At 41.0% G+C, this 18,941-nt stretch overlaps 1 protein-coding gene across 1 annotated transcript in view; it reads right to left on the bottom strand.

Moving 5' to 3' along the window:
- The window catches only part of IGF2R (insulin like growth factor 2 receptor), a 2,372,344-nt gene that overhangs the window by 119,321 nt on the left and 2,234,082 nt on the right, over nt 1-18,941 (bottom strand). The window contains exon 40 of the mRNA XM_044074918.1: nt 2,504-2,637. Within this exon, the coding sequence (XP_043930853.1) occupies nt 2,504-2,637 (134 nt within the window). The remainder of the gene's footprint in view (nt 1-2,503; nt 2,638-18,941) is intronic.

Here is an 18,941-nt window from a genome sequence, read left to right as displayed (position 1 = left end):
GGAAAAACCATCATGCTGTGGGCCTAGGGAAAAATGGACTGTCACATATGGACTTGGGTGATACCATCATCTCGTGGGCAGGTGTACTGCCAGCATATGGAGCAACAAAATCAATCTGGGAACTGAGAAAACTGTCTAAATTTCTTGAAATAATGAGCAATGCAACATTTTCTGCCTTAGAATTGGTGACTGATGAACTGACTGCCATGACAACTGCAGTGCTTCAAAACCGCATGGCTCTTGACTTCACCCTAGCGGCGAGAGGAGGTGCTTGCTCTTTAATCCAGGAGGAGTGCTGTTCGTATATTCCTGACCACAAACACGAGATAGACAATCACCTTGAGGTAATTCAGCAGGTGTCGGCTATGACCAAGCCAGGACCAAATCCATTGACGGACTTTTTCCAGAGATTGTTTGGGGGGTGGGGCAGTATCCTAACGAACATCCTGATTGCCATCTGTGTAGGAATGATCCCTGCTGGTGGTATGTGTGCGCTGCTGCATCCCCTGCATGAAAAGACTGATTAAAGACTTTATAGACATGTCAGTTTCAGAAACCTTATACCAAGGTGCTGAACTTGAATTGCTGAAAAATTGAAAATGCTTTCATAAGTTTAAACTGAATGACTCTCTTAACTGCAAATCCTGAGTAGGAAGAGGTTAGGGGAAGAATAAAAAAACTGTTTATGCTTATTTTGAAAGTAGAATAAAAGTATTAAAAGGGGGGAAATGTTAGAAAAAGATGTATTAGTAATATGCATGCTTAGTGCATTCGAGGTTTAAAAGGGTTAATACATTTATTCTGTTCACACTGCATGAATCTGCATAGCTATTAGAAACTTAACAAGAAGCATTTGATTTCTGCTAAGGTCATGAAAATAATAAGAAGCGTTTCATTTCTACTAGTGTCATGAGACTTAACAAAGAGTTATTGATTTTCTGCTTATGCCATGAGAAAGTACACAGCTGCTAGAAGCTTTGATAAAGAACACAATGGATGCTTGAAAGTATAAACCGTAGTAAGCATTACTTGTACCTAAGCTAGAAATGTACCTTGAATCTAGGCAAAATGTAACATACATATTAGAACTGCACAATTGAAGAATTGAAAGTTTGTGGTGGGCTAAAATAAGCCCCAAGGCCAGGTTGTTTCTCTCAGATGTTTTGTAAATCAGCAGTTATTCTCAACTAGTCAGCAATTAGTCTAGTAACATTTTCTGTAGAACAATACAGAAAGCTGTGTCTAACTACGTCAGCAATAGAGGTAACATTTCTGTGTGACATGGAAAGAACTGTATAAAAATACCATACTAATTATTAATGTTCAGACAAACCATTCTTCCAGCATGCTTTGTCTCCTTGCTGCAAGTTAATAAAGGGTGCCTTGCTTGAACCTTACGTGAATTGGTCTTTGAAGTTTTTTCCTTTGACAAACTCCTATGTTCCAAAGCCAAACCAACAGTCATTTTCTGCAGGCAAACATAGTTTTTAGTGCAATATAATTTAGTCATTTGTAGTTTAGATCAAATGGGCCACTATTTCTGTATTACATGAGATAAACTTTAGACGATATGAACAGTAAGTATACGAGTGTTTCAGCTAATCATCAATTTAAAAAGACTGAACACAAGAAGCACTGAAAACAAAAAACAAAAAATGAAAAGCACTACTTTTCATAGGAGAAGCCGCACCCCCCCCCCCCCACACACACACACGCACACACTGCCCATGTGGAGGAATCCTCTGCTAGTTATATATACCAATTCTGAGACTGTACCACAGCACAGAAAGGGTAAATTCCCAGAACCTGCTAGTACCATGATCTTTAACAAACAAGTGACAGCATGCCGAAAAGCACACATGGACAAAGATACAGATAAGAAGGGCATATCTCTATGCTATGTGACTTTTTAATTTGAAAAATTAATCTCTTCGATAAATGTTTGACTGCAGTAAAGGTGAAAAAGTGCTCTGTAATTTGGAACTACACACCACTTAGTTATTTCACTTTGCTGACTAGGTTAATCAGTACAGTGGGCAATATCCATAAGACTAAATTAATTTACATAACTTCCATGCTGTTGTTACTTACTAACACATCTATGGTTAACTACTGGTTAACTAAACCATTTTACTGGCAGCATTAACAAGCTATCAGAGCAGCTAAAATGTGACTAGACAGCAGTTGTACAGAAAGTTTACCTAGAGATTTTACCTAGCTGCTATGGAAAGGAAATAAAACAAAATCTGGAAGTGTCTGATATCATGATAACTTCATACATAACATCGAGTATCATGATTTATAAAGCTTTTGTTACACAGCATCCTGCTTTTTTCTACAATGCCTCCATAATTTACCTTACATATTTCAAAATGCAAGGAATGAAATCTAGTGAAGAATTTGTTAATCAAAATGTAAAATGGTTATTATACAGATTATAAACCATATAAAAGTGGACCCTTGGAGGCCACGCCTTCTCATAATGTTTATTTATCACCAGTACCTTGAGTAGTTATCGTCTGAGTGTGAATAAGTCCCAAGACATCTGTTTTGCCATTCCTGTTTCTGCATATACTGGCTGTGGAACGACATCCTGTGGGGCCCGAATGTACACTCTGGCAGAGATTTATGTAGTAGCTGAAAGAAATGGCAATTATTATTTCTGAAACATCAGAATATAAAGAATGAGGTTTCCCCATTTACCAAGTCAGCCTGCTAATTCAGGTTTTCCAGAAAGAAAAAAAAACAAGCAACTCCTTTCTCCTACACTGTTTAATCAAGTTGACAGCATGAGTTCTACATTTTAAACCAGACATAGTTGTTGAAGATTAACTCCAAGTCACAAACATCAGGATCAAGTGCTTTTGCGGGGAATGTAACCCCCATATCTACCTAGCTAAAATGCTGTTAAATCATATCTGACCCCTACAGTGACCCCATCAACAGCCACCACCATCCACAGAGTTTTCTAGTAAGCAGGGAGGAGAAGTAGACTGCCTGTTTTTTTGTAATAACACACACATACACAGGTGTGTGCAAACATACCATTTGAAATTAACAATCTGCCTATTGCACATATTCAAAATGTACCACCTTTATGACAGGAGCCATTAATGCTAATGTGCAATACTGGCATACAACAACACTAAGCAGTTGTATTCTTTCTTAATTCTGTGAAAAGGCCATTCTATTTCCAAGAGCAAAATTAAACCAGGACCAAATACACCATCCATAAAAGATTAAAAAGAGAAGGCATACATTATAAAACCAGTATGAACCCTTTCATAAATACACTGAAATATTACTTAAGCTTAAATTGCTCAAAAAAAGAATGGTGCACAGCAGATCGGTAGATACGGTGGATTTTCTGTAATGATGAATAACTGCTCTGCATTCTGTAAATATGTCCCCTCTTCACATACACACCTGGAAGACTTTTTAAGTTATACAGTGAGCCAAAGGAAGATGACAATGCCCCAAACTGTGAAAGAAACACAAATAAGAGAACTACAAAAGCAAGAGATACTGTGCGGAAGTTTCAGTCTGATTTACAGACAAATTTATTTGTTGGGTGTAGGATACAACTCATTTATTCAAAACGTCTTGTTTTAGATTTATTTATCTTTTGTTAACAGAGTTAGTTCCACTAAGATAGTAGCCTCTTTTCAGGGGACACTTGAAGTGGTATTAATACTAATAGGGGAAATTTGGCCGGGGCATTGTGGAACTTCCTTTACTCTTCTCAATAGGTGCTGTGGGATCTTTTACATTCACATGAGCTACCAGCAACTCATACAAATGGGACCTCAGTTTGACATCTCATCCGAAGGGCCCTTAAAAAAGGGTGAAAAAATGCAATCACACCCTTCTGCAGGCAGACTATACAGTGTTTTTGTATGAGCCCTGTAAATCAAAGACCAATGCCAATATGTCTAAACAAAGTAATAACCGAAAAAAGAAGTTATGTACTCACCATAATGTTCCATCTGAGTAGTTATACTTCATTTTTCTGCAACTTGTGGGTATACGGATCCATATCAGATCCGAGCCGGCAACTTTTTTTCTAGCATCTGCTCCAAGCTCCGAGCTCCTCCCCCTACCCATAATACACCACCATCTCCTATCTTCCCTCAGATCAAGTTTGCTGCAACTATACATATTAGCAACTCAAGTAAATAACCTAACATGTTTTATTCACATGAAAAGGTCAGGGGGACGGAGGGTGGGAAGGTTGCAGAAAAATGAAGTATAACTACTCAGATGGAACGTTATGATGAGTACATTACTTCTTTATCTGAAGTAGTTAACTTCATTTTATCTGCAACCTGTGGGACAGAGTCCCCAGCTACTCAACAAATCCTGGGAGGCCCTCATGGAAGGATATTCCTGAGCACCACAGAGCCAAAGGATGCTCTCCCTCTGGAAATCAGATCTAACGTAATGGGAGATGAAAGTATGAGAATTTGCCTAAGTTGCTGCTGTACAAATGTCATCCAAAGGAACCTTAGACCAAAAAGCAGCGGAAGTCGCCATGGACCTGGAAGAGTGAGCTTTGATCAGACCAGGAGGAGATAACCCCTTGGCTTTGTAAATGTGTAGAATGCAAAGAGTGATCCATCTGGCTAAAGAAACCTTGGAAATGGCCTTGCCCAAACGAGATTTGGAAAATGAGACAATTAATTGATCAGACTTAAGGAAGGGTTGTGTTCTATAAAGGTAGAAACGAAGTTGTCTATGAACATCTAACAAATTAAGTTTATATTCCCCTTTGTTCTGAAAATTTGGAAAGAAAACAGGAATATTAATTGTTTGGTTTATGTTTGATTGAGATACCACTTTGGGTAAAAATGAAGGATTTGTACGAAGAAAGACCCTGTCCTTATGGAAGACCAAATAAGGAGGCATGGCAGACAAAGCCTGCAGCTCAGAGACCCTCCTAGCCGATGTAATAGCTACTAGGAAGGCTATCTTCCAAGACAAAAACTTTAGATCCACTGACACAGCAGGTTCAAAAGGAGGAGATACTAATGACTGAAGAACCAAAGTAAGATCCCAAGGAGGAACTGAATCTTTGATGGGAGGGCGCAGAAGAAGGTGCCTTTTAAAAAGGCTTTACATAGCCTAGAAGAGGCGAGTGCAATCTTATTCTCACCTGCTTGAAAATTAGAAATGGCTGCCAGCTGTACTTTCACCGTGGAGGAGCTAGCTCCTTGCTGAAAAATACTAGTTAAGAATTAAAACACCACTGGAACAGGGACTGTAAAAGGATCCAGGTTTCTCTGAGAGGCCCAGATAGAGAAATGTCTCCATTTACTATGATAGACCTTCCTAGTGGACTCTTTAAGAGAAGCCACTAGTATAGATTTTACAAGAGATGAAAGACCGGGAGTCCTGGCAATCAAGGGAACTAGAGCAGCCAAGCTGTCAGCTTCAGACTGAGAGGGTAAGCACCTGAAGGATGAGAGATTAGATCCAGACAGGGATCCAGAATCCACGGAGGTGCTAGAAGGTGAGGCCAAAGGAAGGGAAACCAAACTTGATGAGGCCAGAATGGGGCAATGAGGATCACTATGCACCCTAGTTGACAGGCTTTCTGAAGAAACTTCGGAATGAGTGGTAATGGTGGGTAAGCATACAGTAACCCGGGGGGCCAAACATGGACTAGAGCGTCTCTGGGGGCATCTCCTGGTGAGGGAATCAGAATGAAGAACTCGCTGCACTTCACGTTGGAAGGAGATGTGAAGAGATCGCAGCAAGGCTGTCCCCATGCAAAGAATATCTCCTCCACTACTGACTGTTTCAGAGACCACTTGTAAAGCATCAGAGTAGCCCGACTCAATCTGTCTGCTAAAATGTTGGAGCATCCTGGGATGTGCGTTGCAATCAGAAACCAAATGGTGGAAAGCGCCCACTCCCACACTCTCATGGCCTCGCGACACAGATGATAAGATCTGGTTCACCCCTGCTTGTTGATATACCAGACAACAGACATGCTGTCTGACTGAATTGCAATTGAACCCAGAGGAAGGACAGTGTGGAAGGCTTTCAACGCTAAATGCACTGCCCTCATCTCTAGAGCATTTATGTACAACTTGGTCTCTATCTGGGACCACGTGCTTTGGACTGTCCTTCCCAAACAGTGCCCCCCCCCACCTGAGTTGGGAGGCGTCAGTGGTCACTGTGGCTTGCGCTGGAGATGACACGAAAGGGCGTCCCACTGCAACCTCTGGTGAAAGGAGTCACCAAAGGAGAGATGTCCTGCAGGTGTGACTGATCCTTATCGAAAAATCCATGGGCAGGTCTAACCAAGACCATTGGACAGATGGAGTCCATTGAAGGACCCACATATGGAGGTGTGAGCAAGGGAGAATAGAAATCGAGGCAGCCATGGAGCACAGGGCCCGAAGCACATCGCTCGCCTTTGGAAATTTGAGGTTCACGATTAGTTGAAGAACAGGAAATACAAAACGAAATCAAAAAATGGTTCACCACTGCAGCCAGAACGATTGTAGCAGAAACGCAGATTTATTTAATGAAAAAGAAAGCGTTTTCGCCTCCAGAAGACCGGAAGCTTCATCAGCAAGTGAAGAGCTAAAAAGCTCATACATTTAAAACATAGGGGGTGGCGCCAATTGACGTCATCTCCATAATCTCAACAATGTTGGTTAAAGGAGCAACATCAAAGGAGAAACAAGTATTTAAAATTATTTAAAATAAAACACATTTTTTCAAATCATATTAAAAAGACAGGTATCATAAATAGCATTAGTCTGTCTTTGTATAGTCATAATGCAGAACCGAAATGACTACACAACTTGTACGCTAGCTGAATCGGGTCTACTAAAATAAAAACAGAAACAAGTGGTAAAAGACATATGTGTCAAATGGAATAAAGTTAATGTTAACTTAATTACCTTGACCATCTTAGGTTAAAAAAGGTGAGTATTAACTATATGCAAGGGAGGCAAGTAGAGTATGAATACTCTGGTTGCAAACCTTCAAAATGGTATATAAAGTAACATATAAAAACCAGGAACGTATAGCATGTATTATCTAAGATAACTCTTATATTTCAGCATGGCAGCAATGTTACAGTTTTCATTGAGTCCAGGAAATGAGAAGGCATCCAATTGTAGCTGCCATTCCAGTTCGCGGGTCTCAACAATTAGAGATTGCGGACCCCCTCTAATGTCCATCCTGATGTTGTCAATACCCATAAAAAGAAAACTGTGGCCACAATTATTTAAGATATGCTTAGATAAAGCATTATCACTTTTCTTGTTGTTGATGGCATAAATATGTTGGTATATACGGTCACGGAAACGCCTGTCCGTTTTACCAACATAAAATGCTGCGCAGCATTGACAAAATGCTACATATACTATGGCCTTAGTATTGCAATTAATTTTGTGATTGATAAAGTACTTCTTTTTCCCTATAGTGAAGGAGTTACCAACTCGGAGGTACCTGCACCACTTACAACAACCACATGTCGTGGTGCCTTTCGTTCTCACCATATGGTCAAAGTTCTTATTCCTCTGTAAAAAGTCTTTAAGGTTGTACCCCCTCCTATATGTAAAGACAGGGGAAAGGCCTAACCTTTCATGTAGACCCGAATTCATGATAAAAAAACAATTCTTCCTCATAATAGAGCAAATTTGCCCTGAATTTATGTTGAAGGCAGTGATGAAACTAGCCGAGAAGTCAGGATCCTTGTTGATATCTACACCAGTAGAAACCTGTACAAGAGGTGGATGCAGGGTAAATGAATCTGGTGTGCCGAATGATCTTTCACTCGAAAGGGACCCAGACTAGAGGAAAGAAGAGGTGTAAAAATACCCTCCAAACGTTTAGAGGAAACTTCCACAATTAGTTCAATGATCAAGTCAACAGGATAACCTCTGTTTAAGAAGAATTCTTTGAGTAGGGCACATTCGTTGTTGAAGGCGTCTTCAGTACTACACATACGAGCTGCCCTCACCAGTTGCCCCTTCACAATCGAACGCTTCTGTTTCCAAGGGTGGCAACTTGAAAAATGCAAGAAAGAATTGCAATAGGTAGTTTTCCTAAAAATAGAAGAACAAAATCTGTTGTTATGCGTGTCCTTTAACAACTGGACATCCAGATAGTCAATCACAGAGGAAGAAAAATGGTGTGTGAATCTCAAGAATTCAGTTGTGGAATTCATGTATGAGATAAGTTCTAAACATTCCTCTTCACCTCCTTCAAAAAGAATGAACACATCATCTAAAAATCGTGTATAGATTTTAGAACACCTCTGAAAAAGGGGGAAGTTAAATAGGAAATTTTTCTCCCAGTAGGCTACAAATAAGTTAGCAACACTGCTGCCACACGGGGAACCCATTGCAATTCCTTTCTTTTGCAAAAAGTATTGGTTGTCAAAAATGAAAAGTTAGAGGATAAAACAATGTCAAGCAGAACTGTAACAACAATAATGTCGTTACTAGGAGCACCATGATCCCGAAGCATGAGTTCAATCCATTCGACCGCTTCTGCATGAGGAATAGAAGTGTACAGGTCGACCACATCTATGGTCAAAAAGTTGAGATCAACATTGAATTGAACCTCATTAATCAAGTTAAGGAACGCCCAAGAGTCTTTGCAAATCTGCGGGATTGATTTCAGGTATCTGCCAATGATGTTGTCAACAATTCGAGCACAAGGGTGCGTGATGGAACTTCTACCATCCACCAATGCCCGCATGGGTGGCTCAGAAAGGCTCTTATGTATTTTGGGGATCCCAAACATGACTGGTACTCTAGGCATGGAAATGTCAATAAAGTTGTAAGTATCCATGTCAATTCTGCCTTCAAGGAAAAGATCCCTAAAATAACCTCTAATTCTTTTGTATGTGGTGGACAGCTCATTCAGAGATGAAGTAGCATAAGCGGGAGAGTCCAATACCACCAACATTCTCCTGGTGTAGTCTTCCTTATCAAAGATAACCAATCCACCTCCCTTATCTGGTTTAATCACTCTGACAGCCATGTCACAGAGGTTATTCAAGGCCCTGACTTGATCCTGGGAAATGTTCCTTGTTGGTCTAGAATTGTGATTGAGGGAAAACAAGTATCTCAGGTCAAGTTCACAGGCACTTTCAAAGATGTTAAGGCTGGGATGTAAGGGGGGGTTGAAGGAACTAGTTAACTTCAGTTTGTTATCTAATACAGAGGTTTCATTGTTGAAAAAAACTTTCAAGTTTAGTTTCCGCACATAAAATTTGAGATCCACCAAGGTTTTAGCTAATTTAAATTGGTGGTCGGGTATAAAATTCAACCCTTTAGCTAGAAATTCCACAAGTTCTTGATCAATGACAACTTTAGAAAAGTTGTAAATGTGGAAATCACCTTTTAAGTTAGAAATAACATGAGGCAGGTTGTCAGTGACAGGGCAAGGCCCTATATGAGGTAGGAATTCTTCCATTAATTCCAGTTCTTGTACCTCTGGTTCCGGTTGCCCTTCTTCCCTAAAAAAGGCTTCTGTTGGTTATTGTAATTGTGTGCCTTGTTTTGGGTTTTAAGCCTGTTGCTTCTTCTAGGCCCTTGAACAGGGCTAGCTGAACTACCAACGCCTACAGTGTCATCATCATGGAGGGGCTCCTCCACTATTTCATTTTCACAGCAATTGTGTGCTGACCCTTCTCTTTCCACATAATTGCCATGTCTAATAGTCTTTTTTACCAAGTTCGGGTACACACAATTAGTTTGATAGGCCAACCTGTCTCTTGTTAACTTTTTAGACTTATTAGCCTTAAGTTTAGAGAGCAGTGTATCAATGCTAGTAAAAATACGGCCATAGTCATATTTATACCTAGAAAAGTTGATGTCAGTTTTAATCGTGTTGTCCAAGTTAGATGTTTCTTCCAATAATATTGTTATATGTTTAGAATAATTTTTAATCATTAGTTCTAAAAGTTCTGCACCTTGTCTGTTGAAAAGAGACTCCAATTCAGTTACAAAAGAAGCATCCTAAAAAAGGCCAGTGGGAGAAAAAGAGCTCCGTAAGCCTTTAGGAATTACTGCTTCAGACAAACATTGTTTAAAATATGCGACTTCTAGTTGCAATTTTTTAATTTTCAGTAATTTGCCATCCAATAATTTGAGTTTCTCTGCTATATGATCAGAAGCATTACCTGAATTAGGTGGGTCCGACACCGATGGCCCTGCTCCAGTGGGATCACCAAAAGAAAAAGGAGCTAGATTTTTCGCCCATTCGGACAGGGAAGGCACATCAATAAGTGGACCGTGACCCACAGTCTGTTGGCTGTTAGAGGTAGCAGATGCCTGTCTTGGCACTAGGTTCCTGTAGTTGCTGCCACTACCTGCAGCCATAGAAGCCGGAACAACGTTGTTTAAAGGCAGATTGCCCTGAGGGGTTTCCACCAAATGAGGGCGAGGCTGTACAACTTGTTGGCCGGCTGGAATAGCCGATTCGCTAGTGCCCAATGTCTCATTGTGGAATCCTGCTTGTGTAAGAAGCCAACCAGATCCGTTATCGCCACTTCTCCTTTCGATGTTGTCAAGCCTTGAATTAATACAATCTAGGCGTTGTGAAAGTGCCAACAACAGCACTTTCATATTGGTTTGATCATGAGGACTCTCAGTACTGGTACTAGAAGTACCAAACAAGTTCGGCGTTACTGGACTCGATGGTGCACCGGACATCATACAAACAAGTTGAAGAACAGGAAATACAAAACGAAATCAAAAAATGGTTCACCACTGCAGCCAGAACGATTGTAGCAGAAACGCAGATTTATTTAATGAAAAAGAAAGCTTTTTCGCCTCCAGAAGACCGGAAGCTTCATCAGCAAGTGAAGAGCTAAAAAGCTCATACATTTAAAACATAGGGGGTAGCGCCAATTGACGTCATCTCCATAATCTCAACAATGTTGGTTAAAGGAGCAACATCAAAGGAGAAACAAGTATTTAAAATTATTTAAAATAAAACACATTTTTTCAAATCATATTAAAAAGACAGGTATCATAAATAGCATTAGTCTGTCTTTGTATAGTCATAATGCAGAACCGAAATGACTACACAACTTGTACGCTAGCTGAATCGGGTCTCCTAAAATAAAAACAGAAACAAGTGGTAAAAGACATATGTGTCAAATGGAATAAAGTTCACGATTAGAGCGATGTGGTACCCGAGGTGTGAGATCCTGTCTGGTGTTAAGAAAACTTTTAGCTGCAAAGTGTCTAGCCATGCCCCGATGAAGTCTAGAACTTGTACTGGTTGCAAAAGGGATTTGTGGACATTGACTGTAATCCCCAGCCAATCTGCCAAGAGGAGAAAGTAGTCTTGGGCCAGACACAGAAGACACTTGGTGGACACAGCGAAGAGACAGTTGTCCAGGTAAGGAAATACCTGAATTCCCTGAAGCCTCCTTTTCCGTTCTTGACTCTGTGTTCTTTGAGTCCTGTAATGGTTGAATTTGGAAAAAAATGGCAAGGGCCAATTTATCGGTGCATGTATTGCCCCTTCTTTCGGCCTAGTTGCTAAATTGGAAGCTAGAGAAGCATTCCTGTTGCCGGTTTCTGCACCCATGACGGCTGTACTACTAGACGCTTCTCTTGAGTCTGCTTCAGATATTACAAAATTGGAGGTTGGTACTGATGAGTTAAGTATAACAGGATTGTGAGAGGAGGGTTCCAAATCAGTTAAACTAACATGAATAATCACATCTTCTCCATTAGGTCTAGAAAAATGTACCTTCTCCTTATATGAAGGTAGAGCTCCCCGCCCCTTATTATTAAATTCCTCTCTCGGCCATTCAAAGATATGGCCTCTCACAAAATTCTGATGGTCACTGGCTAGCTTTTTAACCTTCTGCTGTCTTAGCTTCACTTCATAAGCATTCAAGTTAATCTGTAGTTGTTCTAGACTATTCATATTTGAGTCATGCAGCTCTAAGCTTTCCAGTTCAGTCTGCTTAGTTGATATAATCGCTGCCATCCTTTCCTCTTCCGGCTTGAAAAATTCTATCAGCAAGTTCTCTAGCTTCCAATTTAGCAACTAGGCCGAAAGAAGGGGCAATGCATGCACCGATAAATTGGCCCTTGCCGTTTTTTTCCAAATTCAACCATTACAGGACTCAAAGAACACAGAGTCAAGAACGGAAAAGGAAGAAGCTTACACTTTAATTGGATCTGAATCAAGTCTAGTAGTGAATCTCTCTAATAAGAGTTTAAGCCCTGATATGATTTCCTTATTAGACAAGGGTCTGAGTTTTATTCCAGCCTTACCATCTGATATTAGTGAATTTGTGCTGGATATCAGAATGTTTTGCAGGAACCTTGCATTAAAATGTATTTTTGGACAAGCTAATGACAGTAGACGGCTACCTTATACAAAATTGAGTAGCTTTGTTCCCCCTAATCCTCCACCAGTGGAGATGTTTCTAAGATTATGTGAAGATGAAATCTTCAAATTAAGGGGAAATACAACTAAAAGACAAGGACATTTCTTCAATTTAACTACTAATGAGAATGAGATTCTGAAGCAGTTAAAGGAGACAGATAGTTTGGTCACCAAGCCTGCTGATAAGGGAGATGTATAGTGGTGATGGACGCCATATGGTACAGGCATAAAATGCTCTCTATGTTCGATGATGAAAGAACCTACAAGAGATTAAGTCACGGTGAAGCTGCAACTAAGGTAGATCGTTTCATAGCTACTTATATGATCTATTGATAGAGACAAACATCTCACAAGAACTATATGAGTTCTTTGATTGTCCTAAACCTATGTTTCCATACATCAGCGGATTCCCCAAAATTCACAAGGATCCAGTTGACCCACCCCTACATCCCATAGTTTCTGGAAGGGGGTGGGTAACTGAACCCATTTCCATGTACGTGGAGAATGAATTAAAGAAGGCCCTGCCAATGGCAGGAACTGTACTGAAGGACTCAGGAGACTTTCTGGAAAAACTCTTCTTAGTTACAAAGGGTCTTAAGAAATATGAAGATTTGTTACTAGTGACAATGGATATTAAGAGTTTGTTTACGGTGATTCCGAATGACTATGGTCTACAGACAATAAGATCTTTCCTAGCAAGGAATAGTATGGAAGTAGAACCAATATGTTCCTTGTTGGAACTCGTATTGGAAAATAACATCTTTATGTATGGGGATTCTTTCTATTTGTAGACATGGGGTGTGGTTATGGGCACCCCATGTGCGAATAGCTATTCTAATTTGGTTTTGGCTGAGTGGGAATATAATGAATTGATACCCAGCATTTGGAAACAATATCTAGTGTACTACGGCCATTTTGTGGATGATGTTTTTATCCTTTGGAGAGGCAGCTCTATACCATTGGAGCTTTTTGTCAACTTTGTCAACAAGAGCACTGATTTTCTAGAGTTTGTGGTTAAACATTCTTTGGAGACCATAGAATTCCTGGATGTAAAGATTCATCTGCATCCTGACAGAGGTATCAGCACAGGAATTCACAAAAAAGAAACCTGGAGAAATCATTATTTGCACAGGGGGAGTATGCACCTGGGACATTTTTGATAACATCTTCGAGAATCGGATCCTAAGAACTTCAAGATTATGTACTGAGAATGAAGACTATGTAGCAGAACAGAGAAATATTGAGACATTTAAGTAAAAGATCTTATAAAAGAAAGAATTTAAGATTGAAGCATGATCTACAGGAATTAAGGAGAGGAAAGGGACATCCCTACTTCTCTGAACCTACATCGAGTCATCATAAGAGTTTCGATTTTAAAACTCAATCACAGCAACTCAAATGTTTGTTAACATGCACTGCTGATAATAAGCAAGTATGTGAAGTTATCAGGAAATTTTGGCCGGTATTGACAACTTATGACAAAATGAGACACATTGTAGGTGAACAGCCAAGATTCTTATACAAGAATAAGAAGAATTTGAAATGTCTCATGTGTAACAAAGATGGATTTGAAAGAAATAGGCCCAATTCTAACAGAAAGGGCACTTTTAAGTGCCTGAGATGTAAAGCTTGCAACTCCATTGATAGTTCCAATGCTTTTGTACAGCCACACTCTAGGCAACAGTACACTTTTAATGTTTATGCTGATTGTACTAGTTCCCACATCATATATTTAGCGACTTGCTGCCAATGTAGTGCTTTCTATGTTGGCAAAACAGATCAACGTCTTAAGGAACGTATCCTCAGACATTTGAGGGACATCAAACAGAACAATCTTAATAAAGATTTAGCAGCCCATGTAGCACAGTATCCTTCTCACTACTTTATATTTAAGGCCATAGAGGCAGTTTGTCAGACTACAAGAGGAGGCGATGTTCATAATTGCACAGAGTTAAGGGAAACATCCTGGATAATTAACTTAAGAGCAAATAGATCACCAGGCTTGAATACCATTGTGCCATTAAAACCTACACTTAGGAATAGAAGGAATATGATTAGCAAGTTTATTTGAATGTCGCTTCATTCATAGAATGTATTTACATCTATAGCTATTAGTTTTCCTACATATAACCTTATAGTATAATGATGCATTGCCCTTTTAATTACAATGAAAGAAATTATACCTCTCTGCTAGCTGGCCTCTGTTTGGCTTGCTACAAAGGGTGTGTCCTAGAACTAAATGATGAATGGCTGTGATGTCTTTTAAATTTAAAAGCTGAACAGTCCTTTTTACACGATCTGAAGAAGGCATATTTGCCGAAAGCGCTTATCGGAAGATTGAGGACTGCTTGTTTTATGTTATACTCTTTTTATTAAAGTTTTGGTTTTATTATTAAGTTTCATTGTGGTGCTGGTCATCAGGAGTTTTCTACAGTGTCTGCTTTTTCTCTTCCTCGTTGGTGTCCTTCACAGTGTAGGAAAGTTTTTTTAACATAGCATCAATGGGGGCTCCTTTAAACCAAGGTTGTCTGTTGATGGGAGAAGAAAGAATCTTGTCAGGGCATTTGGGGATGGGCTCTACGGTGCCAGGCTACTTCCATGCCCATGTGGTGATAAGGTCCAGCAAGGGGTCCACTGGCGGGGGCACCCAGGAAGTAGATGGGCCAGTGTCAAAGGCCTCCAGGAACACGGACTCATCCATAGAAGATTTTGTGGCTGACCAACCACCCCTCTGGCGGATGATCTCCATGATGTCTCCGAAGGAGATATCTACGGGAGGTGACCTGGGGGAACCTTCTCCTTCATCTAAATCTGTGTCCATAGTGAGGGATTCAGGGTAGTCCAAGTGCCTCCTTTTGCACTTGCGCTTACGGGGGCCCTCTTCAGTGGGACACTCTGAAGAGGACTCGTGAGCCACGGGGGGGTTCCTCAAGGAGAATAGCCTGGGGCTCCTCTGGCATGGGCTGTCCCTGAGACAGGATGAAGGGAGTCATCACCAAATCCACTGGAGTCTGGGTGGAATCCGAGGAAATGAGCTGAGGTCTCAATCCCTGGAAGAGAACCCTCTCCACCACTTCGAATGCCGAAGGAGAGCATACCTCCATGGCACCCAGCACGGAAGAACCTCTCCTCGGGTCCGAAGTGGGGATCGGAGCTGAAGTGAGGGTAGCCCAAGGTCCAAGGGAACAGTTCAGAGCCGAAAATGGATCCAATCCCTCGGGTCCGACTCTCTGTCCACGGCTCCAAGAGTCACTCGGATCCGAACTGGCCAGATCCGAGGAACTCAAGTTAACAGTCGGAGTCGAGGTTGGTGGAACCGTCTGCGCCGAGCTACCAGCTCCAAAGAGTCTCGGATCCAAGAACCCCGAAGCAGCCGCATGGATTGAGGAAGGAGAGATGGGGTGGAAAAAGGGCATGGAGGTCCCCCCTCCAGAGGGAGAGGGGCCTGGCAAGTCTCCCATCTGTATTTAAGTCTGAATAAATCTCCGCATCATCCTGTCCATGTCCAAGTCTAATAGGCTCCGAGTCGATCGCGAAGAGGCGACTGATTTGGATCTGGCTGGTCTGCGCAGTAAGGGTGAGGAAGGCCTCAGATCAGAAGACTCCAATGGCTCCGGTGAGAAATAGGGTGAGCGGTGCCTGGGAGAAGCTGGCCTCAAAGTTTTGGATGGTGGAGTAGGGAAAGATTCCCTGTCCGGGGACCTCTTGCAAGGCCTATCACTCTTCCTCTCTTTATCCTCCTTGCACCTTTCTCTGTCCTTTTCTATTTCTCTCTCTCTCTTGCTTTTTCTTTGTCTTGTCTCCCCCAACACCAGAACAAGTGGGAGTTTGAGTCCCTGTCTGAGTGGGTGGTTGGGCAGGAGTACCTGAGACCGAGGCCATGGCAGAATCCAGCATGGAGTCAGGGAGAAAACCCTTGGCAACTAACTTGGCCTTCCTGTCCCTGAGGGCCCTCGGGTTAAAGCCTCCACAAATTGAACACTGTGTTGATAAATGGGGCACTCCCAAACATATTACACACAGAGTGTGACCATCAGCCAGTGAGAGCTTATGGCCACACACTGTGCATATTTTGAAAACTGACTTAGGCTGATCAGCCATAGTCTAACACTAATCACCACTCCCTAAAGATAACACACACACTAACACACGCTGAAGGCAAGTGGGCCTAGAGCTACTTTCAACAATAAAAAAACTTTTTTTTTTTTAAGCTATACCGACGAACAGCGTACACTAATGGGGGGGAGGAAGAGAAAACTCACTACCACTTGTACACAAAAACAGAATTAACTTACTTACTTATCCCTGAAGCTCAGAGCAAAGGAGATCACGGTGCTTACTACGGTGCGGCAAATGAGATCTGGGGGAAGATAGGAGATGGTGGTGTATTATGGGTAGGGGGAGGAGATTGGAGCAGATGCTAGAAAAAAAGTTGCCGGCTTGGATCCGATATGGATCCGTATACCCACAGGTTGAAGATAAAATGAAGTTAACTACTTCAGATCATAATTTTTTGTGAATGTATATATGTTCTAGTCACTGAGATGTCCACTGGCTTGGCTGAATTTCAGTGGAGGCTCAGAGGAGAAAAGCTTTAGAACTGTTATCTTCAAGCACTTTTTCAACATGCATCATACAATAATGAAGGCAGTACAGTTTTACAAGAAGTAAATTAGTAATGCAATTGTATGTAGAAAAAGATGAGCAGTAATTATCGAATAGTAAAAAATAGTTTGTGTAGTAGTAAAAAACAGTATTTACAATTTGGTGAAATGATGCAGACATTTCTAGATTAAACATAATGTAGGCTGTTTGCACTTAATACATGATGATTGGTTCAGTAAAATATAAACATAAAAGGTAATGTATTTACACAGTTGCAGAAAAAAATATAGAGAGTAATTTATCAACACAAATAGGCACAGATGAACTACCAAAGTCAGACATACATTAGATTTCAGTACTCAATGGGACAGATTTGTTGAGTAACAACAGTATGAAGGACACAAGTGAACTGAAAACAGAGCTGCTTTCAAATGTACTTGGCATATGACAATATTTAGCAATCTAAGCTTTTAACTGTCCAAGTTTGCGTGCTTATATGCATCCATTGTTTGTCTCTTGTATTCAATGGTATTGTGCTCCAATGATTTGAATTCAGGTATATTACCGTAGTGATTTTAAATTTAGCTCCAAAGTGCCGTTACATGTGATCACTACATTCCATTAGTATAAGTAGGATTTACGGAATGGAGTCCATTTACCTTAATCACTATTATACAAAATATTTACATTGGTGATTCTGTCTGACATGGTCACACAGTCTTATAGAGGTAGACTACGTCAATTCCTAGCAAATGTCGAATGGAGGGGATACAATACTTTTGCTGAACAGCTGCATATTACTTGACTTGTATGTTGTTGAATGGGTGAACCAGTAGCTGCCGCTCACTCTAATCCTCCCTCCACCAGCTCATACAGGTACCTCAGCCACTATTCAAACTCAAGTCACCTACGATGTAGTCAGGGCTTTATCCCTCTACACCACAGAGTGGTACAAAACAACTAAAATGGTGAGGCTATATCATTAAGAACACTATAACCCGACAACAAAATCTGCAGCATCACAAAACGCTGTGATAGGTCATCCAGTAGTATAGATAATGCTATTCATGGATCACAAACAGTGGATTAAGAGGCAACAAAACCTCCCTAGAAATGTTGTATAACCTACAGTACATATAATGGACTCGGGTCTAAGTCATGAAGATAAAATAATCCTATATTAAACAAAGTACAGTTTTGTACCTACCATAAATGTAGATGTTCGAGAGTATACACTGCTGCAGTCATTACACTTGGGTTATCCTGCCGTCAGGCGGTTCCCCAGTCGGCCTGAGTTCCAAAGTCTTGGTCTGGCGTCGGTTGCTGTCGCCTCCTCCCTGATGTCAGTGTGACAGGGGTATATAAGATGCAGCCGACGCCATTTTCTTCAGTTTTTCTTGCCCCAGATGTCAGGTGCCTCTAAATAGGTAGGCAATTCCAATTGCTAATAAAACATACATAAGAAAAGCAAAAATAAACAACTTACAGCTACCAGCAAATACTCCCCATAGGTAGTAAGGGTAGAAGACATAGGTACGTACCAGCCAGTAAGAGGGGAAGGAGGGGGGTAACCTGGATTGCAGCAGTGTATACACTCGAACATCTACCTTTATGGTAGGTACAAAACTGCACTATGTTCATCGTGTTACACTGCTGTAGTCATTACACTTGGGTAGAATCCCAAAGCTGAGGTAGGGTGGCTGGTTCTATAAGGCATTAGGGGTGGCTATAAGGCCCTGCAGCACTGCAGTGGCAAAGCCAGCTCTGGATTTAGAGTATAGAGGCAGATGGTAATGCTTGGTGAAGGTATGTACAGAACTCCAAGTTGCTGCTTCCAAAATATCCTTGGTAGGTACTCCCGTGAGGTAGGCAGTTGAAGTGGCTGTTGTCCTGGTGGAGTGAGATCTAATGCTGCTAGGTACAGGTTTTCCATGGTATGTGTAGCAGAAATG

The sequence above is a fragment of the Protopterus annectens genome, chromosome 1.part0 (genome assembly GCF_019279795.1).
Source record: "Protopterus annectens isolate FY-2018-M chromosome 1.part0, PAN1.0, whole genome shotgun sequence".
NCBI classification, from domain to species: Eukaryota; Metazoa; Chordata; order Ceratodontiformes; family Protopteridae; genus Protopterus; species Protopterus annectens.
This window is presented reverse-complemented; position numbering and strand designations above follow the sequence as displayed.